This window comes from Parasteatoda tepidariorum, chromosome 2, assembly GCF_043381705.1.
Source record: "Parasteatoda tepidariorum isolate YZ-2023 chromosome 2, CAS_Ptep_4.0, whole genome shotgun sequence".
Classification (NCBI taxonomy): Eukaryota; Metazoa; Arthropoda; class Arachnida; order Araneae; family Theridiidae; genus Parasteatoda; species Parasteatoda tepidariorum.
In genome coordinates, this window is record NC_092205.1 from 95,674,695 (window position 1) to 95,700,089 (window position 25,395).

The 25,395-nt window shown below is 29.2% G+C and overlaps 1 protein-coding gene across 1 annotated transcript; it reads right to left on the bottom strand.

Moving 5' to 3' along the window:
* Positions 1 to 4,329: 4,329 nt before the first annotated feature.
* LOC107450425 (serine/threonine-protein phosphatase PP1-gamma catalytic subunit A) lies at positions 4,330 to 25,395 on the bottom strand. Its single transcript, XM_016066214.3, has 7 exons — positions 25,178 to 25,395; positions 21,459 to 21,590; positions 17,235 to 17,465; positions 17,052 to 17,156; positions 12,544 to 12,767; positions 10,286 to 10,420; positions 4,330 to 6,431 (listed from the first exon to the last, which is right to left on the bottom strand). Exons 1-7 carry the CDS (start codon positions 25,230 to 25,232, stop codon positions 6,324 to 6,326), a joined length of 990 nt encoding a protein of 329 aa, XP_015921700.1. The 5' UTR covers positions 25,233 to 25,395; the 3' UTR covers positions 4,330 to 6,323.

Genomic DNA, 25,395 nt, shown 5'->3' on the forward strand with positions numbered 1-25,395 from the left:
TGTTTGCTTAGCCGCAGACGGTCTCAGACTTTGTGGCAGGGGAGAGTTCTTACCGTAGACGAACTGATATGGAAACACTTCCCGACTCTCAGATAATTTTTCCTGAATTTATATTATTCCGCTTTTTAAACCTGTCTAACCTGCTATTCGAGCACATAAAAGCATTCTCATAAAATCGCTTAACAAATTCATCAACATTTGTCCAGATACTGGAAGAATGCTTCTTCAACATCCTTGTGATCTGCTTTTCTCAACTTTTTTCTGCCATCTAAATTTTTTTCATGAGCAGAAATTATTAATTGCCTATTTTTCCATATGTTACAAACTGTAGATTTGGATAGTTTATAATCTCTGCAAATATCAGCTTGATTGCATCCATTTTCAAATTTTCTGATTATGCCCATTTTATCATCAATAGAGAACGTTTTACGTTTACTGCTCGTCATAGTTAAATTTGAGACACTTGTTTAAAGGATTTTTTTAACTGAATTGAGAGAAAAAAGAAGTTGAAACGAGGGCCTTATCAACACATATTAGTGTCCAACCCTTTGACCAATAATGAATAATTACTCATTCCCTCTGACGGAAAATGCAAATTGATCCCACTGACACCTTACTGGTGCATCATCTGCCTGGGTAGGAACAACTAGGAAGCATCTGCTTGGTTTGTTTAGGGATAGGAAAGTGAGGTAAAAGAACCAGACAAGGAAAAATGCTTATTGCTACATTCCCCTCTTTAGATGGTTTTAAAAATCGGTATATGTATTTATTTTGAAGTAGAAATTTCAAAATTATTACTAAAAAAATGAGAGAAAAAAAATCAGTCGAAAACAGAAAAAAGGTCATTATATCCAACTTCCTCACTTTTTGGTTCACTATATCCACAAAAATAACATTATACGTGTATAGCAAGGCACGGGACCGAACATTTCGTTCATTATATCCGGGAGTTCACTATTGCGGGGTTTGACTATTTCTAACCTTCATGATTTAAAAAAAAAAAATTATTATTTCGTTTTGCACATATGTTCAAATTATTCATTATATATAATAATTTGTTTTGGTATCAATTAACACCACTTGATTAACAAGTTACTTTGCAGAGAGTTTTCAGTGTTAAAATAGTTTATGGCATTAAATTATCAAAATGATAATCATCTTAAGTTTATCCCACAGACGGTTCTGCAAGTAAAGAGTCGTATTTTTACTATCGAAATTTTTTAGGCTACGAGTGAAGTTGCGATACATCATGCTTAATCATATAAGCCACGTGACACAAGCTGTGACGTAAGCAACCACCCCGAAGTCTAGGATTTTGCCAAAGCAATTTTTATGCTCAGTGTTAAAAAAAGTAACTAAAATTGAAAAGGCGCATTTTTAACAGTCAAATTTCATTTACACAAACTTCGAGCTGTGTCCAGAATGAAAGATCACCAACGTAATGCTATGGGATGGAAATGGATGAAGTAACAACACCCGTTCTTATCAGCCTGATTAACAGGTAGAGAATTCTCCAGTCGAACTTTCTCTTTTCATAACTTGCTCTGTCCTGTTCATACTTACTTTATAAACTTCATATATAAAACAACTAAGCTCTGATTTAAGTTTTTTTTTCTTCATTTATTCAAATTTTTAAACAAAATTATGACCAAATGCATTTAAAATAAAAATTTTGTTGATTTGAATATCTAACAAATAACAAGGTAGAGTGCATAGCCAGATTTTCCAACCAAAATTAAGTACCTTTTAAGCACTAAAAGAATATTTTTAATTACTTCCCAAAAAAGAAAATCATAATTAGGATCTGTGCTATCATTTAAAGTTCTTAATTTATGAACATAAAATCAATAACATTCAAAAACTTTATATGATTATGTTAAAATAACTAGCTTCTGATAAATGAAGAGAAAATTGTGAAAACCATGAATTTTTTATAATTTAGAAAGACAATCGATACGACAGAGAAAAATCTCTTTATAAAAGATTCAGCACTTTTTACAAAGAATAAAAAAAGCACCCTTAAGGGGTTTTAAAAATCGTAAAAGTATATCCTATAAGGGTATATCCTCAACAAGGCATGCCTCAGCAGATAGATAAGAAAATGCGACTCTTGGAAGTTTGAGTTCAATGCTTTTGAATTATTCACTATGTCATCCCGTTTCATTTCTAAATACTTTTTTTTGATTGACAAATGCATCAAAAGATTAAATACTTTCATTCCTCGAGAAAAGTGCTGTATAATCAAGAGAGACCTCTCTACCTAGTTTTGCAGGATGGAGTTCGAATAAAAAAATTAAAAATTTCAAAACTTTTTAGTCTGACTACGACCCCTAATTACAGACACAGGCATAAAAGTTCAGTTTGCAATGTCATTTCAATGACCAAGTGTTCCAATATAGCGATCATTAGTCATTTGATTTAAATTATTTTTACCACTATTACATACATTTGTTATTACCACACAATAAATTTTAAACACCTCGAATCCCCTTTGAATGAAGGAGCAGCGATGCAATCTTCTAAAACTCTTATCCCCAGCTGTGTAAGTTTCTTTTAGAAGGAAACAACACACCTACTTTTCTTATTTGTATACACTCTTCTTTCAAGTTTTTTGTATAATGTCAACCCCTTCTGCGATTTATTTTAGAGCAGGGTTGGCACAGAAAAAAGGAACAAAATAGTTACTTTTAGTAGCCTAAAGCATGAAAATAGTTGCCTAAATAAGAACAAAAATTTTTCAATATGACTTGCCATATACCATGATCCACTTAGTCAAGTTGGTAGATTTTTATATAAATGTTAGTGCTCTAGCATTAAATTTTTATATCAAAAAATTAGTACATTTGCAGAAAATTAAATACCTTTAATTACTAGAATTCATTCAAAAAAATATTTTCATTAAAAAAAAAAACATACTTTCCTAAAATTTTTTCCCTTTAATCAATAATTAATTTAGCAAATATGTACAGATATGTTGTGAAATGTTATTACTCAAATTCGAGATTTCGCACTGTAACTCGCATCATTATATTCAAAATTGCGTATCTTAAAATCGTGCAGAATTTTGCAGCAATAATCGTTGAAAAGGCGATCAAGAAACAAAATAGACATTGGAATCGGTGCTAATTGAGCGCATTAAAAAGTGATTACTGAAATTTGCAAATAAAATTTTTTATTCTCAAATTGTTTTTGCACTGTATTTAGAAGCTCCTGCAGGTAGCCAACCCAATTTATGTTATATAAAAAAATAAAAACATCGCTAGCAGGGTGCATAGCCAATTTATTCAACAAAAAATAAGCAACTTTTAAGCATTCAAAAAATATTTTTAAGCTCCTTAAAAAAATATCATAATCAGGCAGGGTTGGAGAGTGTTTGATGATGTCAAAAAAAATAAAATCTTTTGGCATTTGTCAAAAATCATGAAATTTTGAATCGTGTAAAACGAATAGAGTTTTCATACGCTACGGAATGACAATAAGCAGAAATAGATTGGGGTTGAATTAATTGTGAAAACATTGAATAGAACAACGTGAACTGTGTCTTTTTGTATAATTCGAAGGGAAAATCAACACAGTAAAGGAAAAATACCATTTTGAAAAAGGGTAAATTAAGCACACTTTAAAAACACCCAATAAAAAAAGCACCTTTAAGGGCTTTTAATAAAACGAAAATAAGCACCTTTAAGCACTTTTTAAAAAAGGTACGCACCCTGGCTAGGAACACAGAAAAGCCCCCAATTGTTTCCGTTTCCTGAAAGAAAAAAATTTATAGCCTTTTCAGGCAAAAAAAAAAAAGATGCCATAGTTCTCCAGGCCAAAAATAGTTGTGAATAGCCTACGGCAACCCTGTTAGAGTTAAAACATGTAGTTAACTTGACGCATGTTCAAAAATTGCAACTTTGAATCTGGTTTTTTAATGCATTTTTCATCTATGAGGCATTTAAAAAAAAAAAAAAAACTTTTACATGTAACACAGAAAAAAGTTACATTATTATTAAATTAAAAAATTTTTACAAGTTAATATTCATCGTATTTTTGGGTACTTGTAATGTAATGTACATTTTTAATAGAATCAAGAGGGCCCGTATCAAGTAAAATAACAGAGTCCAAAATACAAAGAAAATTATTACTTAGTTACTGAAGATATACATGCAAGAAGAGGAATAAGGATTTGACTCCACGTTACAAAAAGGTTACTAAAAGAGGTTATTAATAAATGAGAAAAATAACAAGACAATTAAAATTTATAAATTGAAATCTAGTTTCATTCTGCACACTTCTCTAGTTAGAACAAAAAGAGCCATTAGATTTATAAATAATCACGATAAGTATTTTTATAAAATTTATTGAACTAAGTTAAAAAATCATTAGTACACTTAATTTGGTACATGAAAATAAAACAATTACGTTCATTATTGCCGACAATATATAAAAGCTATTAATGTCAAAGTATTAAATAACAATACAAAAAAAAAAATGTTTACAAAAGTATTTTTTTTTTTTTTTAAATAATCTAACACAAAAAGCAATACAAAGTTTCAAACTTAAATTTTTAAAAAAGTCAAATTTTATGTAGTTTTAGAGATTTCAAGTAGCAGATATATATAAAAGACAAAAAAATTGTGCATCTGTTCGAAGAGTCCATTAGAGAAAAAAATATTAAATGAAAACAAATAAAGTTTTCAGATTTGTAGACAACAAAAATGCAAAGCAAAATAGCAATTATGAGCCAAGTCGTTCATACGTCTGATTAAAAAACTTGTTTAAGAGTGAATTTTTTTCATGGAAGACAAAAAGTGTTAAAAAAAAGGGAGAAACTTATTACTTGCCTTTTATACATTTATTTAAAAAAATATACTTTTTTGTAACACTAATAGCTCAAGTTTAAAATCGAATTTTATTAACCATGGATAAAGCAAATAAAAAAGTGAAATTCCATTTTTGAGACTTTAATATCGTTACGGCATTGCACGAAAAGAGTTTGAAAAGAACATGAAAAATTATATTGTGAAAATGGTAACTAATTACCTTATTAAATCAATACTGCTACTACAGAACTAGGTTAAGCTGAAAATAAAAATGAAGCAGGGGTGATTGTGACCAAGAGTGAAAATTTTATGCGGAAAAATCAATATATATATCGCACATTTTTTATATTTAACATAATTTTTTTCAATAAGATTTATAGTTAAATAACCCACCAATGATGAATATTACATCTTTAAAGTAACTAAACTTAGTTCTTACAGGAATCGCGGATATGAATCGTGAAATTGGATTGTAAAATCTCATGACTACATTATTTTAAAATTGCTTCAATACGAATTGCGATGTACCATTTTTAAACATTGTTAATACGAATCACAAGGTGTAACTGTTAAATTAGGTAAACACGGAAATTGACGGTTGACATTCAAACCGTGCAAATATGAATTGCGATATTAGCGGATTCCGGCACAGTTTTAAATATTCAACCAAGCCAAAAGAATCAATCGGCGAATTTCTGCCCACTGAAGAATAATGTGTATACAAGTAACTGGTTATAGCGAAAGTTTAAAAATTTGGATTTTAGAATTCTGCAAATATTTCGCCGGATTATAAGTTTTTGATTAGCGAAAGTGCAAGAACCAAGGGTCTTGAGATTCACGGAATTCCGCGATATTGCCAGAAAAATCATATGCCCTTCTCTTAATTTTTTCTCACGGAAAGATAATACGAAAACCCTGGAATACAATCACCCCTGATTAAGGTAGATATTTTTCTTTAAATACATTTTAAAATTTAAGATATATATATATATATTCTTTCAAACAGACATTACGGGTGAAGCATAGCCAACACTTTAACAGGTTTGAATGCTTTTAAGGAAATAGAGATTAGGCACTAGATTTGCGATGGCTAATTAGAGGAGGTGGGTAATAAATAACCACACACACGCAGTCAATTGCATAGATAAGAGAATGCAGAACATTTTGACAACAGCTTTTTACATTCAAGTGGGATTATATTCTCAAGGCTAACAAAAGAATAATCTAAAAAGTAAACAAAAGGAAAACATTGTTGTAAAATGAAATAATGGATATATGATGAAATGTCATAACATAAGACAAAACCCCATAGGTGCACATTTGACAAAGATCACATTTTTTGTACACATTATATATATATATATATATTTATGTATATATAAATGATGTATGTACAGTACCAAATGTACAAGTACAGATTTTGACATTAATGTATAGCTCCATGAAGTGGACTGAGAACAAAAAGTTATTTGACACTCAGGTCAAGAGAGACTCTTGATCGAGAATAAAGAGCGGCTATTTCTTATTGTTTTTCTTGTTCACCTGCCCTCTAGGAGGAGTGATGGGACGATTGGCATTCATTGGGCCATATGGAAACTTTTTCTTGTCTGCTGGTTTCAAAATCTAAAAGGAGAGAAATACATAAGTATCAACAGTTTTCTGTTACAGGGTATATGCTACATTTAAGATTTTCAATTTCAAGGCTTTCCATGACTAATTTCCAAGAACTTCTCATGACTTAACAAAGTAACTATTTTCTCCGACAAAAACAGAATAATAAATTTAAAAAGCATTATACAGGGTATCTGCTACATTTTAGATTTTCAAATTCATGACTTTTCATGATTTTCCATGACTAATTCCAAGAATTTTTCATGACTTAACGAAGTTGCTATTTCCTCCAACAAAAACACAACAATAAATTTTTAAAAAAAAGCATTATAATAACATTATTCGAAATAGGCAAAACCAAAACTATTATACTCTTCATATTTATAGATTTTAAATTTAAAAAAAACAGAGTAAAGAAAGAGTTGAAACAATAAAATAGCTGAAAAAAATGCAAAAGTAAAAAAAAAAATTTTCTGCAGAATTACATTCTAAAGATACTTTTCTTGTTCATCGGAAAGGAAAGAAATACTTCTGATTTTTCTGTTCATTTCGGAATAAAAAAAAGTAGCCAATAACTGGTTTTTTCAGCTAGAATTTTAAATTGATAAAATTTAAAAAAAAATAATAAAAGTTCTAAAATCACAGAAGATAGTTTAAAGGATAATTAGCTCTAAAAATGATATTTTTTCTTTCATGTTTTGAAAGAACGACATAATTTTTAAAGAACATGATAAAATCATTTTATATTCAAATAAAATATGACTGAGAGGTGATTTTGTTAGAAATTCAGATATTTGGAACAGGATGAAATTGGGGGGAAATTCCATTTTAAAAATTAGATTTTTCGGAGACCTAAATCCAGGACTTTCCATGTTTTTTTTAAAAAATAGTAAAAATCATGACATTTCATGACAAATTTTGCTCAATACCGAAATTCATGACTTTCCAGGTGTGCAGATACCCTGATTACACTAACATTAATTATAATGATAGATATAACCAAAACTGCTATACTTTGCATTTTCATATTTATTGATTTTAAATTTAAAAAACAGAGTAAAGAAAGAGTGGAAGCAATAAAGTAGCTGAAAAATAATAGCTGAGCAAATAATTTTTTTTTCCTGCAGAATTATATTCTAAAGATACTTTTCTTGTTCATCAGAAAGGAAAGAAATACTCTTGATTTTTCTGTTCTAATTTCGGAATTAAAAATAAATTGCCAATGACTAGCTTGCTTTAGCTAAAATTTTAAATTGATAAAATAAAAAAATAAATAATAAGCTTAAAAGATACTTTGCTCTAGAAATGATTTTTCTTTTTTTTTTGAAAGAATACCATAATTTTTTAAGAACATTATAAAAACGTTTTATATTTTAATAAAATGACTCTGAATGGGGATTTTGTTACAAATTCAGATATTCGGAACACCATGAATGGGGGAAGGGGGCTCCGTTTTAAAAATAAAATTTTTTGGCGACCTAAATCCATGACTTTCTATCATTTTTTTAAAAAAATAGTTTAAATCATGGCAAATTTTGTTCAATACCGAAATTCATAACTTTCCAGGTGCGCGGATGCACTGCTTGTATTACAACTTAGGAGATTTAGAAAAGTTGCATCATGAACACAACGCAGATACTTCATAGACTACAAAAAATTATTTATTGCTAAAATAAAAAATATTTTGCTAAATACAGTGAACTCTCGCTACTGCGATATCCAATACAACCTCCCTTTATTATGATTATGTTTACCGGGCCCCGACAAACTTGCATATGAATTAATGTAATTCTCTCAATATTACGATAGTCTCTGAAGCAATAAATCCATGTAAAACGCCCCCAAATTTCAACCTTATTTTCTCCATTCATAATTGGTTTCGAAAAAAAATCTTATTTTATCATCTTTTGCCATTTCCCCCCATCTTTTCTGACAAGAGAAGACTCACTGCCGACCACCCCAAGAGCTTCCGTTCTTAGAATTAACATTCCTATCTGATTTCATTTCCTTCATGTTAAAAGCTGATCATGAGTCACAAATGACCACAAGCATCGCATTAAGACCTGAAAGAGATTTTTTTTTCTGTGGAGGGTGGGAGGAGTACCCTTCACAGACTGAAATCATTTTCGTGATTTGGACTCAATGCGTACTTTGTTGGTTGACTTGACAGTCATAAAAATGAATAAAACAAAAATACTAGATTATTTTCAATAAAAACTGTTTTCAGCTATATTTACGATCTTATTTTCGAAATTAATTTTAATTGGTTTTAATATTTAACCATAATTAACACTCTGCAAATTAATTTTTTGCATAATATATAAATACATTCATAGTTATTACTAGAGCCCGGATTTTGATGACCTAAAAAATCTCAATTAATGCCCTTAAAAAGTGCAAAAAATGCCCTTAAAATGCGAAAATTGCGCTAATAATGCCTTATGACATGACTTAAATAGAAGTAAAAATATTGAACTAAACTACGTTCATTAAAGTTTGAAAAAAATGTTTTATATCCTAAAATAACAAAAAAAAAAGGAAAATATATTGACTTTAAAGCATTTTCATTTTGTATAGAAACTTAAATGAATATAACAACTTCCATCTCATAATATTACTAAATATCAGAATTACAGTGGATTATTAATTTTTTTTTTAATATTTTGAAATGTAAACGAGCGTCTCTTGCCTGAAAGCAAATTTTTATACCAGGAGAAGTTTCTTTCAACGTCTACTGATGTTATTGGTACGTACTTGAAAAGGACGGTCACGCTTACTGACAATTCTTCAATTTGAAAAGATGTTGCTTCACCTTTTAATATCCCAGAGATTTTCTCATTGTTTGGAAGCCAGTGTAATAATAAAAAATATAAAAAATTAACAAAAAATTTAAAAAATGCTTTCAAATGCAAAATACGCCCTAAAATTTTAAGAAAATGCCCTATAAATCTCAAAAAATGCTTTAAAGGACAAAAAATGTCCAAAAATGCAAATGTCATCAAAATCTGGGCCTTAGTTATTACATATATAACATGAAAATTTAAAAAAAAAAAAACTTACTTTTATTTAAGCTTTTAAAACTTAATTTTTAAATTCACTGAAACGTTGACAAACCATTGCAATACAGGATTTTTTTTTTTTTTTTAAAGTTGACTTAATTTAATCAACATGTATTTAATGAAGTATAAATTGGAAGTGTACTAGTTTCTGACAAAGAATTCTTTTCTTGAGCCACAATAAAAAGATAGAGATTTTTCGGTTCAATTTCAGAAGGCGGAAAATGAAGTCTGAAATTGAGAATACCATGCAAAACGTAGCAGAGTTGTACATGAGAGTGCTCACTGAACCCAGCTCAGTAGACGCACATGCGGACTCCCAAGTATTTCATCAAATATGTAACATGATTGGGGTTGATAGCCGAAATGGATTGTGGTTGAATGATTTGTGAANTGTACATTAGAGTGCTCACTGAACCCAGCTCAGTAGACGCACATGCGGACTCCCAAGTATTTCATCAAACATGTAACATGATTGGGGTGCTACCATAGCCGAAATGGACTGTGGTTGAATGATTTGTGGAAACGTTGAATAGAACAAAATGAAAACCACGCTTTTGCACAATATGCAGCGAAAATCGGCACGGTGAAGGAAAAAATCTCATTTTCAAATAGAAAAAAATTAAGCACTTTTTAAAAACACTCCATAAAAAAAGCATCTTTAAGGGCCTTTAAAAAACAAAAATCAAAAATAAGCACTTTTTAAAAACGCTACGCACCATGGATTAGTATGCAGACTGTTCATATCTAATTTATATTTTGTGAAATACAAATTAATTAAATTTGGGCCATTTAATAGACTCCACATACCTGGAAGGAGCACATAAGAGTATCATCAACACTCATCATTGCTCCAGCATTATCAAATTCACCACAATAATTAGGAGCAGAAAATAAAGTAACCAGTTGTCTTTTGGCAAAGAATTCATATCCATCTTCCACAACCTAAAACATGCATTCAGAAAATAAAAAATACTAATAATAAAATATAACATCAATGAAACAGCATAGATATTGAAGAATGTTAATTTTTTTATATATATACTAACAAGCCCTTATTTCTATTACAGACTAGAGATATTTGTCTCACATTTATTTCATTCATCAACCCTCCTGATTGAAAAAACCATTTTACATTTCTTGATAAACAGTTAATAAATTACTTCGAAATTAAAAAGCAGTTCACTGAAAAGTCAAAAACTGTTTTATTCAAGGTTGGTGTTTTGGACGTCCTAAACTGGTTTTGGACAGGACACACGGATTTTGCTGTCTTTAACTGTCCTAAACTGACTAAAACTGTCCAAAAACTTGAACATTGGTAAAAGGTAAAAATTCTATGTGTAACACATAATAATTACTTATATTAATAAATATTTGATACTATTTATACAATTTGCTTTAACTTATTAAAAGAAAATAATAGAACATGAAAAGATTTATAACTTTTGACCCTCCACAATTTATTGAACAACAAAAGTGAATACCTTATTTATCCCTTAAATATGAATGTATATGTTTTTAATACTGATAAATTATGTTTTCGTACAAGCAATATCAAAAATAATAAAACTTTTTTAATAAAACAAAAAATTGTCTTCATTTTGTTTCTTGTTCAAAAATTAACCTTTTATTTTTCACAATACTTTCTTTAACTATGACATAATTTTTCACAATACTTTCTTTAACTTATGACATAATTTGAGCAAAAGGGTTTTAGACAGTTTAAGACAAAGCAGTTTTGGGCAAGACTGATTAAACCGTGGATTAATCCATTGTCCTAAACTTTGCTAACTCTGTTTTTATTGCATTAACTTTTATTCGGTTTCACAAATTTCGTTCTATTGGGATCCAAAACCACAAACTTCTGAATTTGCTACACAGACAAGCACAGTATCATAAATTTATTTACATCTACATAGAATGAGACTAAAATTAAGGTAGCAGGACTAATAGTTCAGAAATATTATTTAGTTTCCATTAAAAAAAAAAGTAACTTATTTATAATTATAAATGCATATTTTTATTCTAAACTTTAAAAAAAAAGTACAATGATAGAACAAACTGCTTCAAAGTCGTAAAGAGTTTATGAGTAAAAAACATAAGAAACATATTAGTCTTATCAACTTTGTTTTGGTCACTTTCGATTCAATATAGTGATATTAGTCACGTATATAGGTTTAGGTACAAAAGTGCAGTTTTTAAACATAAAAGCTATAACTTTTGAGCCATTAGTCTTATTGATATTGTTTTGTTCCTAAAATAAAAGTCATAACATATAAAACCTAATCTTGACATAAATTGTTCTGCTGGAACATAAATGCATATAGTTCAGCATCAAATTGTTTTGCAATGCACATTCAATTTGGAACCCTTCCTACTATAGAGGCAGAAGGTATATTTCACAGTAAAGAAATTGAATTTCAAATTAAACTATTATAGACAAAATACACAGCTGCAAATCTGATAATCAAAGAAGGTGCACACCATAATTAAATAACATCATACCTGCCAACATTGGAGAAATAAAATAACAGAGATTTTACAAGTGATATTTTTTAAGGCCACGAGTTGAGTTTTGATACATCATGCAAAAAGAGAAATTCAAAATTGGATATATAATTCATCAGACTTAATTCTTATATTATTCTATTCTTACATCTAGAAGTAAAAATCATGTACATAAATCTTAATATCTTTTTAAATTATTATTTATAATTACTTCCACTATTAACACTTAACATACTGCAGTACTAGCAATAGTACCATCTGTTGAAGAATAAGAGAAGTATTTTTGCCATCAGCAGATATGTAATCGCCATTTTTTTTCTTCTTCTTAAACTTCAACAAATGCAGAGAAATTTGAGAATACACGGGTAAACAGGTGATAGCCTTAAAACACAGGAATCTTCGTTAAAAAACAGGAAACTTGGCAGGTATATCATATTGTGCAATTTTGCTAACAAATATTAAGCTAAAAATTTAGAAAGTGCAACATACCATTGCTACCAAAAACAAGTAATCAAATGCCATTTAACTTTAATGGATGTTCGTATAAAAAGGACAATTACCTGATGAGCTCTGCAAATTAAATCCAGGTCATGTTTGTGCAGAAATTTTCCCACAATATCGGCTCCAAAAGTATAAGATACACCTCTGTCATTCTCTCCCCAACCCATCACATCTTTGTCAGGGTCGGACCACAACAAATCGCATAAAAGACCTTGGTCAGGAACATCTGTTGGACGCATGATACGACGGATTTGTTCCATAGATTGCAGATCAGGACTTAAACCTAAACGAGTACAAAATTATTTGATTGGGTTAGTAAGAAAGTAATTTCAGTTTCTTGAGGGAAAATAAAACTCAATCTTTTCCATGCAAAAAATGATATTTAATGAATCAAATATTTTACATTCTGTCCGAGGACTTTTCGTTAACTTTATGATACCAGACACATAGAACTTGCAGTCCTGATATCAGTAAAGAACTTATCCAAGGGTGATTTTAAGTCAAAAAGTTAAAAATATGCCCTCTAGTCATTATCACCAAGTCCCATATCCAGACATCTGTTAACCAGACACTTTTTAACAACCAAAGTGAACAAATTTCTTCCCTTTTAAATTTTTTTTGCACTAATACAATTTGTTAAAAAAAACATGCAGGAATGAGAATCCACTTTTCAGCTTCTTAATGATTTTTATCAGATTTCCACTTAGGGAATCTTCAGAATCAAATTCCCACTTCAGAGTACTCAAAAATTTCACATTCTGATAAATTGCGGATTTAAGATGAGATTATTATGACTAAAGTGGGTCATTAAGTGATTTTTTAAAAGCACAATTCCGAATTTGCAGATTGCAATATTTTAAAAACAAAATTGAAATTTTAAAAAACATGTGGAAATCCCCAATTCTTGAAAATGCGACTGACAAAACCTCTTAGACAATCAGGGGTCTGTCCAGACATTTTGTGAAAGGTCCGTTTTTTGTAAAATTGCGAAAAAATTACTCGTAATTTGTGAATATAAAATAAACGTTAAGCCACATTCTTTCAACCACGGTCCTGCTTTTGTGAATTTGCGCAAATAGGGCCCTGTTATTGCAAAACACTTTTTCAGGGAGTTTTTAAATTGTAAAGAGATACAAGATTATGCTCAACACTAAAATTATAATAAAAAAATTAAATTTTAAAAGATAAACAGCAATTGCTGCTACAATTGACGTTAAATTAGAGATGCAAAATACAAATATTTGGTATTTAGCCTATACTGCTGAACGCAGAATATTCATTTCGGACAAATAAAGGAAGAAGCGTCTGCCGAAGACAAAGCTTTGTTTGTTTACATCTGTCTTCCACCCCCTTGGGAAGGGTTTATTCGATTAACAAAGCAATAATGAAGAAAAACAAATTTGTGAAGGGTCCAATTAGAAGATAAATTATTTTGTGAAGGGTCCGTTTTAAAGTTAAATTATTTTGTGAAGGGTCCGTTTTTATGAGAAGATATTCTGTAAACGGACCGTAAATTTCTTCTAAACAGACCCCTGACAATAAAATCATCCCAAACCAAGTGCATCAAAAAGTAATTCCACAAACATGAGATTTAAAAAAATCTTGTATATGACAATGTAGCATTAAAAATTATGAAAATTAGGAACAACAATTGACAAAAATGAGATTGTAATTTCCAGCGGGATCGTGGGTGAATCGTCAATAACTGAGTGCAAAACACACACTACAAAGTTTGTCAACCAACTCATATCATATTAAAAGATTGAGATTCTCAAAAACAAGTGAAATACCATTTTAATAATAACAGGGGTCTGTCTAGGTTTTCCTGAGATGTACCTATTTTATGAATATTTAGACATAATTTGTGAAAATTAAAAATTATATAAAAAAGTAAACACAAAAATATGGATTTATTGTTTCTTATGGGATACGAAAATAAAATGTTAAGAAAAAGTATTTTGTGAAACTACCGTTTTTCCTAAAGTTGAATTCATGAAGGTACCGTTAAACGGTAGTAAATTTAGCCAGGACAGACCCCTGAATAATCGAAGAAACGATAGGCAAAACCAAGCGATTTCATGGTGGAATTGTCGCTAATCGAGAGGGTTGAGAAATGTTTATTAACTGATGCATGATACGGAGTTTACGATATGTTATAATGGCATATTAAAATGGATTTTACAAACAGTGTTAAAATTAGCTGCAAAAATAAAGCCACACCGCAAACCATGCGGATTTATTCGTTGATTGAAATTGACGTTAATTATGGCCTAATTCTTATTTTGTATTTAATAAATATCTTTTGGTGTTTGTTTATCTCAGGGTTGGCAGGTTTTTGACATGTGACAGTTTTTGACGGTTTAAACCATGGTTTAAACCGTCACGTCAAAAACCTCACTGTCAAAAATGTCGAAAATGTCAAAAACCTATATTCATATGTGAAATTTAATTAATACATAAAATTTATATATTTTTTATAAAGGATAGTGTTTCTAAATATGTTCTAGAAAAAATAAATTTAAAATTTTGAAGAAACACTTATATTTTGAATAGTAACCAAAATCTTGTACTTTTGAAAGCTCACATCTTTTGTAATATTATGTATTCATTTTCATGTGTTATTGAAAATCTGCAGTGATATTATTAAGAAATTTATTTATAACCAAATTTAGTGTATAGTATAGATTATACTAAAAATTAGACATTTTTAAAGATAAACATTAGCAGTTTTGTACATTAGACATCTTTTAAAGAAAAATCTTTTTAATATTCTTTTAAATCTTCTTAATAATCTTTTTAACATAAGACAATACAAATTTAAGTGCTTTCTGTTAAATACACAGAGTAGTTAGTGTCGATTTACAGTATATTCAGCCTATTCATTTACTATGCTGAAAATTTAGTTTATCCAAATACTTGTGAATTTCATTTTGCTGAATACTATCTATATAGTTTTGTTGAATATCTAAATATTCAGCTGTTGAATAATTACTTCTTGCTTTCAAGATATGCATTATTTGTATTCTTAATACAAGTGGGGGGAAAAAATTAAGAGGTAAAAATTGTTTTAAAATGATAAGTGTAATAATTATAAATAAATATAATAAACAATATGAATTATATTTATCATTATTCCCAAATATAACTACTTTTAAATTCAAATTAACATACTGGATAATAAAGATATTCGGTATAACATTAAATTTTTTTTTCATACACTTGTATCAAGTTTGTATTTATACAACATAACTTGTAAGTTCCTTATAAATATTAGTTATATGTTCCTTATATGTCAAAAATGCATAGTAATAAACTTTTATTTTTCTTAAGTATCAAAAAAAAAAAATTTTTTTTTCAAAATATAAATATTTAAAAAAATTTTGTGCAAAATTTTTCTGCACATGCATTTGAATATAAATTTCTGAGATTTTAAATCTGTTATTTTACCTTAATTTTAATTAAAAAATATTTTAAAACCTGCTGATTACCTATAGTATAATTAAATTTCAATATAATGCATGGCAACTGTTGGTAGTTTTGAAGTTTATATATTTTTTTGGCAAACTTTAGTTTTTGACATTTTTGACGGTTTAAACCAGTATTATACCCTTGTCATGTCAAAAACCACTTTTTGACGCCAAAAACCCAACCCTGGTTTACCTTAAAGACCGATTATTCGGAGGAAAAAAATTTCCGGACTTGCTGAAGTACCTTTGACTCTGGATTTGGGAATTTCCACTATATTTACAGAGAAAAAAAATTGAATTGTTTGCGTCTTGAACTTCCTGTTTAATTAAAAACTGCAAACAACACACTTCCTAATTTCAATTTACTTTAGAGATTGTTAAGTGAATGTGTTTCATGAAGAATAGTGATTTTTAAAACTGAAAACTACTTCACATAGAACTTATACAATACTTTTTAGCATATTAAGATTTTTAACGTTAAGCAACTAATTTTTTAATTACACGAGTTTGCTAAAATACACTTCAGTTAGGATATTTCAACATAATTGAATCATAAAAAGGCTATCAACATTTTCATGATAACCACAAACACCTGGGGGGAAAATTTCTAGACATTTCCCGAATTATTTTATAGAATTTCCAATAGGCATAATTTTATTGATCTTTCAATTATGCCTCAGGGTGGCCACTCAAATCTGGAAAAAAAATTCCCCGTACATATTATACACAATATATTAAGAGGAAACAATTACTAACAGCTGAGCATATCTTAAATAATGCTATAGTAAAATAAAATTGTTTAGTATAGCGGAAATATCATGGTTGAATATCCCATAGATTATGCTTTGAGTGGTCACCATTTTTTAAAAGGCAAAAATAGGAAACAAAATTCCCTGTATTTTTCCAGTTTGTGGAGGAAAAAAAAAAAAAAAATCAAAATTCCCTGTATTTTCCAGGTTTTCCCTGTGGAGTGAACAACGGGCGTGGCCTTATTGTTAAACACAAAATCATTCACAACATTAGGTTTAAAGTAAAAAATTTCTTAAAATAAATAAATTCTTACAAAACCAGTTTTTTTTTCGTTAGATAAATCAACCTACCGCCATGACAGCAGAATATTTTTTCATCAACAATTGCAGCCACTGGGAGGCAGTTAAAACAATCAGTAAATGTTTTCCACAGTTTAATGTTGTATCTCCTTTTGCCTTTATAAAAAGAAAAATTATTTTCAAATATGCATATTATACAATATTGAAAAGATTAAAAATCAATTTAAGACTTACATTCATCATAAAAACCGTAGATACGATTGATACTTGCACATTCATGATTTCCTCTCAAAAGAAAAAAGTTCTCTGGATACTTAATTTTGTAGGCTAGAAGAAGACAAATTGTTTCCAATGACTGTTTACCTCTGTCCACATAATCACCAAGAAAAAGATAATTGCTCTCCGGTGGAAATCCACCATACTCAAACAATCTCAGCAAATCATAGTATTGTCCATGAATATCTCCTGCAAATTACAATCATTATTTAAAAAAGTTAACAAAAATGAACATATTTATGGAAAAAATTATATGTAGGTAATTTTCTAAGAAAATGCTAAAATGTAAATGAAGGATATTTCAGTTTTTTCATATACAGTCAAACCCGCTATCCGACCTCCCGAATATAGTGAATGAAATGTTCAGTCCCGTGCCTTGCTACACAAGTATAATGTTATTTTTCGTGGATATAGTGAACCAAAAAAGGGAGGAAGCTGGATATAATGAACTTTTTTCTGTGTTCGACTAATTTTTCTTCATTTTTTTTTTTGTAATAATTTTGAAATTTCTACTTCAAAATAAATAGATATACCGATTTTTAAAGCCATCTATAGAGGGGAATGTAGCGATAAGCATTTGTTCTCGTTTACTTCTTTTATCTCACTTTCCCATCCCTAAACATGCCAAGCAGATGTTTCTAACCCAGGCAGATGATGCATTTATAAGGTGTCAGTGGGATCAATATGGATTTTCTGTCAGAGGGAATGAGTAATTATTCAATATTGGTCAAAAGTTTGGACACTAATCTGTGTTGATAAGGGTTCAGTTCTCAGTTCAGTTATAAAAAGCCTGCAAACAAGTGTCTCAAATTCAACTATGGCGAGCAGTAAACGTAAAATGTTCTCCATTGATAATAAAATGGGCATAATCAGAAAAATTGAAAATGGATGTAATCAAGCTGATATTTGCAGGGATTATAAACTATCCAAATCTACAGTTTGTAAGACATGGAAAAATAGAAAATCATGAAAAAAAACTTAGATGGTGGAAAAAAGTTGAGAAAAGCAGATCACAAGGATCTTGAAGAAGCATTACTGAAGTGGTTTAGCATTCAAAGAAGCCGCAATTTTCCAGTATCTGGACAAATGTCGATGAATTTGCTAAGCAATTCTATGAGACTACTTTTATGTGCTCGAATGGCTGGTTAGACAGGTTTAAAAAGCGGAATAACAGAAATTCTGGAAAAATTATTTGAGAGTCGGGAAGTGTTTCCATATCTGATATTGAGGATTGCTCATCAGCTAAAGATTGCTAATTTTTTTTGTACGCAAGACGAAGAGAAATAAAAAATAAAAAATTTTTTGCTACTACATAATATTTTTCAGTCATTTATTTGAATAATGTGCAATAAAAGGGAGGAGTTTGGGAACCATTAGTTAAATTGCCTGCGTAACGGCTATAGTGAACCGAAACTTCGGTCCCTTGAAGGTTCACTATAGCGGGTTTGACTGTAATTAGTTTCAGTTCATTTAATTATTCAATTTCAGTTCATATAACTAGATATCTTTATAACATTCATGCAAGTTTGAAGTATTATTTGAAATAAATATTTTTTTATTCATTTTTAAACCTATGAAATCTCAGTCCCTCACTCAAATCTTACCACCAACAATTACAAAAAATATTTCTCACAGAAATACTCTGATTCGGCCTTTATTGGGTGGCCTTCTTCTAGCTTAAAGCTATGCATTATTTTGCATCAGAAGGCATTCCTCTACTGAAACATGTAATTTTAAATCTTACTTTTTTTTCTTTAATTTTCATTATTTTTGTATTTGTATCTTACATTGTATTATATATGTATTATCCACACTTTCATCATGCAGCATAGCGCTGATTCCCGTGTCTCATTCTTTATTACATTATGGATTGTAAATTTGATTATTTAGTGCCCGGCAAAATGAATGATTTATTATTCAATACTTGGTCAGAGACATCCATGGCAGTAAGTCTCGGATTGTCAGACCGCTACCCCACAGATAATTAATTTGCCAACCCAAATAAGTTGCACAATTTTCTTCCTCTTATTATTTGCAATAATGTCAGGCATAAGACTTGTACTAATTATAATCCCTAACAAGTTACTGACACCATTTCAACAAATGTAGCATGCCCTGTGACAGAGTTTTTTCGATCTATCTGCGACAAAACTCTCCAGCATTAATATCTTTCTGCAAGTTACTTTTAATAGCATTGTCCCATAAGCAGAATATTTTCAAATGTTCTGCAACAGGACTTATTAATTATACAAATGTTATGCAAGCATTTCACGACGAAAAAAAAAGTCTTACTTTACGTTAAAATACTATATTTTCATTTATTAAAATGCAGGATCATACACAGATACGCTACATTATTTTTTAAACCAAAGCAAACATTCTTGATTTGTTACTTTTTCAAATATCATTTTAAAAAAAACTTGACTACCTGTATCTTCAATAAGGGACAGCCTTTTCGCAGGAAAACGCTGTCACTTATTCAAGATACAAATTGTTCTGCAGGACTTCGTTTGTTCTGCGACGTACGTCACAGTTTTAGGCACTTTCTGCTTCTGGGAGCATTGTTACTAACTTAAAATAACAAAAGTGTTGTGTTTCCAAAAACAAACAAACTAGACAGAATGTATTTTTTTTAATTGAACAAGTAATAATTTTTTATTCCATTATGGGTGATATTCTTGCATTTTGTTGGGGGGGGGATAAGATAACTATAACAGAAATTAAGGAATTATAATTGTTTTTGTTCAAACTCAACACTCTCTTACACTTGTAAAAACAAAGATTAAATTTGTCAGTTAGATATTACAATATTTTTTACATATATATCGGAGACATGTATGGGAGAGCGTCTCATGTTGTCAGACCCCACAGACAATTAGTTTGCTAAACCAGATAAGTTTCACAATTTTCCTCCTTTTTGTATTTGCAATGATGTCAGACATAAGACTTGTACTTATTTTAATCCTCAACAAGTTACTGACACCATTTTGACAAATGTAGCATGTCAAACACCTAATACTATTTAGATGATTTCTAGTAAGTTATATACCCCGTGGCAGAATTTTTTTTGGGCTTTCTGCGACATATCTTTCTAATACTAATATTTTTCTGCAAGATACTTTTAAAAATAACAAATATACATGTTACTAAATTAAAAAAGCATCAACTTCAAAAAAAAAGAAAGAAAGAAAGAAGAAAAAAAAGAAACTTTTCGGACCAAATAAATTTTTTTTTAATTAAACATGCAATACTTTTTTAATTCTAATATTAAGGGCTACATTCTCGCATTTTGTAGGGAAAAACACACTAATTATTTCCTTTTTCGCATTTTGTAAATCATCATTTCATGTGCGTTTCATTTCGAGATTCAGTTGTTGTAATAAATAATATCATATTAGAAATATCGGATTTAAAAATATGTGGAAATCAATAGTAATAACTGCATTAATAAAATTAGAACGAAATTTTCTGCAGAATAGAAAACCAAATTTTTTACTTCATTAATCTTTATTTTTCATTCTTCTCAAATGAGAATAGAAAAAGCATTTTTTCCACTCGGATGCGCGAGAAAGGAATCTTTTGAATATAATTCTTAAGAAAAGATAAATCTTTGGAAAATTTCTGCAGAATTTTTTTTTTTTTACATCCAGTAAGAAAAATCTTTATGCAAGAACTCTAACGTTCTGCGACAATGCCGCCGTGTCGCAACGATTCTGCCACGGGGGTTATATATAACATTTTACTCCTTTGTTTATGCCATTGACTAATTATTAAACGTTTTTTTTCTTTCATTTTGATCCTAAAAAATACCATAAATAATTTTTTTAGCACTGAACATTGCTAAAAAAAGTTTTTTTTCAATAAAAAAAAAGAAAAATTTTTTAAAAATTATTTTTTTAAATATAATTTATTTACATTATATACTGATCAAAATGTCATAAAATTTAACTCTTCAGGTCAAATAGCTCAAGCTACAGTCATTAGAAAATTATAAAAAATTTATGAATTTTCAAACTTTTCAACTATTAACTTAGAAACTAACAGTTCAAAACATCACAAATTTTATATTTTCTCCTAATCTGTTATAGTTCTATCTCTGAGCTAAAATTTTACAAAAAATAGAACAGCTAATTTGATATGGAATAACAAAAAAACTAAATAAAAAAATAAGTTGATAATTACCACAGATCTTCAATGGTGCTTCCAACTCCAATAATATAGGCTGACTTAAAAAGATTTCTCTTGATTTTAAACAAAGAGCTCTTATTTCTGCTTCGCTCAGCTGTACATTTTTGCCAGGTCGGGAACCTCGGACTGAAAAGAAACAAGTTTTTCCTTACATTATTTAACCTTCTTGACAATTGGTGCACTTATACTGCTTACAACACATGTAGTTCAAGCCAAGTTAAATCTATTAAAACCTTACTTTGAAGACAACCAGCAATTCAGCTTACTGGCTACAATGCTGATTTAAAAATCATACGCAAATAAAAATAAAAAGTTACGAGGAGTCCCCAATTACGTACCCGCCAACATTGGAGAAATAAAATAAGAGATTTTACTGGCGACATCTTTTGGGCCACAAGTAAAATTTGATACATCATGCACAATCATGTAAGTCAAAAATGGAAATAGGTGATCATAAAGCTCGAATACGCCACCTGGAAGGGGGGGAAACCAGTTCCATGGTTTTGGCCCTTCCCTCTAAACCACATTTCCATTGTATAGGAATGTACTACAATATTTTTGCTTTTCTTAATATTTCTCGTATTTAATTGTTAAAAATATTTTTTTTAAATTTCCATGATGCTTTCTTTTAGAGCTATGTTTAATGAAGTTTGCAGTTCCATATAGTTTCCTAACTTAAAAGATTTTAATCTATTTGAAAATCAAGACAGAAACTAACGTACTTCCTTCTACGATTCTAAACCCGCTAAAGTAGAAAGCATGTAAAGTGTTGCCATAGGAAAAGAGTGCTCTTCGCCACCTGTAGCCCATTTCGATTGCCAATAATTAAAGCACATTTAACAAAGTAAACCTACGTAAATCTGAATTATAAATAATGGTTTCAAAATCTCTTAACTTAAATTAATTACTATTATTATTTATAATTAACTTAAACTATAAACACTCAACATACTGCAGTTCTGGCAATAGCACCATCTGTTGAGGAATAAGAGAAGTATTTTAGCCATTCGTGGCTATTGTATTGCAAATTTTTGTAAAAATTTTTTTTCGTGGAATTCATACGCTAAATTTTATATATATATATATATATTTTTTTTTAAAGAATTCCAGAAACATTGCTTACGTATGATTAGAATCTTTTACACCTGTTTCAGATGTTTGTACGACTTGCCACCTGATAGAAAGGTTGTTGAAAGTACTAAGTAGCATCTTATAACGAACGCCAGAGAGATAGTTTAAATAGTGAGTTAGATCCATGGGTACGTTACAACTTGGCAAATAATCAAGTTATAATAAAACTACTTCCGGTTCTTTTTTAATGCAATTTCAGGCAACAATCGCTAGAAAAAGTAAACTGATCGTAACTTAGATAATTTGGATAAATTAAATTACCATTTCAAATATACATAAAAAATATTTAGTTGATATTGGGGAGGTGACATTAGAGGGGTGTATATTGTGACATCTCACCTTATTCTTTGAGGGGTGGTTATTTCCCTCCATATGTTTTTCTTTTATGAATCACCTCAAGTATGTTAAAATTAATTAAATATAAAGGTGGTTTATGTAATTTTAAAAATAAAATATACCAAGAATAAAGTACTAAATTGCAAATTTTGTCACCACTTTTAATAAAAAACTAGTAGAAGAGTTGTCAACATTGAAAATGTCAAGTTAACATATCTTTCTTCAAAATCTTACTTTTATTTCTTTATACTATAATGACTAAATAGTTTGTAATAGTTTTGAAGAGTTCGTTGTGAAAGTATATGAATATCTGTATGACATGCAGATTTAGATAAAATGAAAAATTTTCTGGCAAAACAAAAAAGATAATATAAGCAAATAAAAAGAAAAATGAATAAAAAAAAATGCGAATTTATTACTATTTTTGTACTTAAAACATTTTCTATATGTAAGCTCAGTTTTTTGTTGATTTCATAAGACATTCAATTTATATCCATAAAAAGGAATGAGGAATAAACCTTCTAAATTCTTAACAAGCCTTTCAGCCGATTTTCTATTTTCCTTTGCATTTGCTCGATTTTTATAGAACTTTCTGGTTACGGAAATTTCTAAACTAGTTTTAAATTTTCTTTATTTCTAACTAAATTTTCCTTTCCCTTATTTTAATTTTTACTTATATTCAAATTTTCTTCGGTTACAATTAAATTTTCAATCTTATAAAAAAAAATTTTGGTAGAATTTAAACTTTCAGTTATATCCAAAAAAATTTTTTTGTTGAATTTGAATTTTCTAAAATAATTGCAGAATTACTAGCAACAGGTTTAAAGTTTTCTATATTATCTTCGTAATTTTTTGCTACAATGCACAAAAGTGAAGATCCATGTTTGGTTAGAGGGTCTTTTGTTAAATGCATTTTAATAAGGATGTTTTCATTATAAATGCATTTGAATACTTTTGTTTCACTAAGTTCAGACTCAAAGTAGTTTTTAATTTTTTGCATTAAACTCTGATAGTTGTTTATTATTTAAAACATTCTTAAAAAGCACTAATTGTAGCTAAGAATGCACCAAAAACAATGTTTTAACATAACAGGATGCACATATTCTAGCAAAATCACAAATTAAAAAAACATATCAAGGTTTTTTTAAGATTAAAATATTGTCATGTCACTTGAAATAGATATGTAATGATGAGTCTGCCAACTGAATACCAAAAAACTCTTTGCCAGAAGAATAATCAATTATTGTCCTTTAAGTCTTCAATGTCAAAATCAAATGTAAGAATGTAATCGCAAATAAAGTGCAGCTACCGGAAGCAACAAAAGAAATGCTTTTTGCATAACTCTCTGCCTGATAAACTGTGGTGTAAAAGTAAAGATTTTGACTGCAAAGTAATATATGGACATTTTGAATAGCATTCGTGTATATTATATACACCTGATGACAAGTATTACAAATAACTCGGCAAAAAATTTGGTAAGTTAGTTTCATTTTTAAAAGCATTATAAATACGTAATTTTCGGTATTTATTCTGAAAGGGCATAAAAACCTATTACTACAAAATGTACACATTATGCCTAACAGCTATTATTATTACCATAGCTAATTAAGAATCTTAGCAGTTAGGATATTTCCATATAAACCTGTTAACATCAATTACAATTGCCAAGGCAAAGGGTTTCCTTAATTAAATTAACCAAACCGAATTACTTTTTAAAACTTGACAATTCTGAAACCAACCCAAACGAGCAGACTACTAATTTTAAAACTTATTAAAGTTTGATAAGCATAAATAAATATCAAATAAAATATTAACTTTATGCTTAAAAGCTCAAAGGATTAAAAAAAAAATCCTAAATATATTTTCAAATATTAAGTAGACTCATAATTGAGAGGTAAAGAAAGTGTTGGAGTATTTAAATAAATGGTTCAACGGCTTGATAGAATAACATTGTAATAGAAAACCAAATTTTAACAGTTACAAACAATTATTCTTATAAACAAAGAAAAAGAAGACAAAATTTGGATTAAAAGCTCGTATTAAATAACACGCAATCTATGACAACATTACAAAGATACCTATGCTGCTAAGCCCAAAAATAAACATTGATGATATACTTTACAAACATTTAAACGTATATAATGAGCTATTTTCATAACAATAATATTGAAAGTTTATCATGCGCATAATAATTAATAAGTTAAATAAGTGGCATTATATTTGGTAGACAAAAATATTTCGCATACCTTCTAAAAGTCTGGCTATGATGCTATCAATATTAAGCTTATCAGTGTCAGCCATTGATGATTTGTTATTCCGTAAAGTATTTAAAAAAGAATTTACTTTTCTTGTCAAAGAACTAATAAGAGATTTTTAAAATTTATTTAATAAGAAGTATTAATTTGACCTCCTTATAATTTTACGATTCCCTGACCCTGAATTCCTAGTTGCCAGAGCGGCGTAT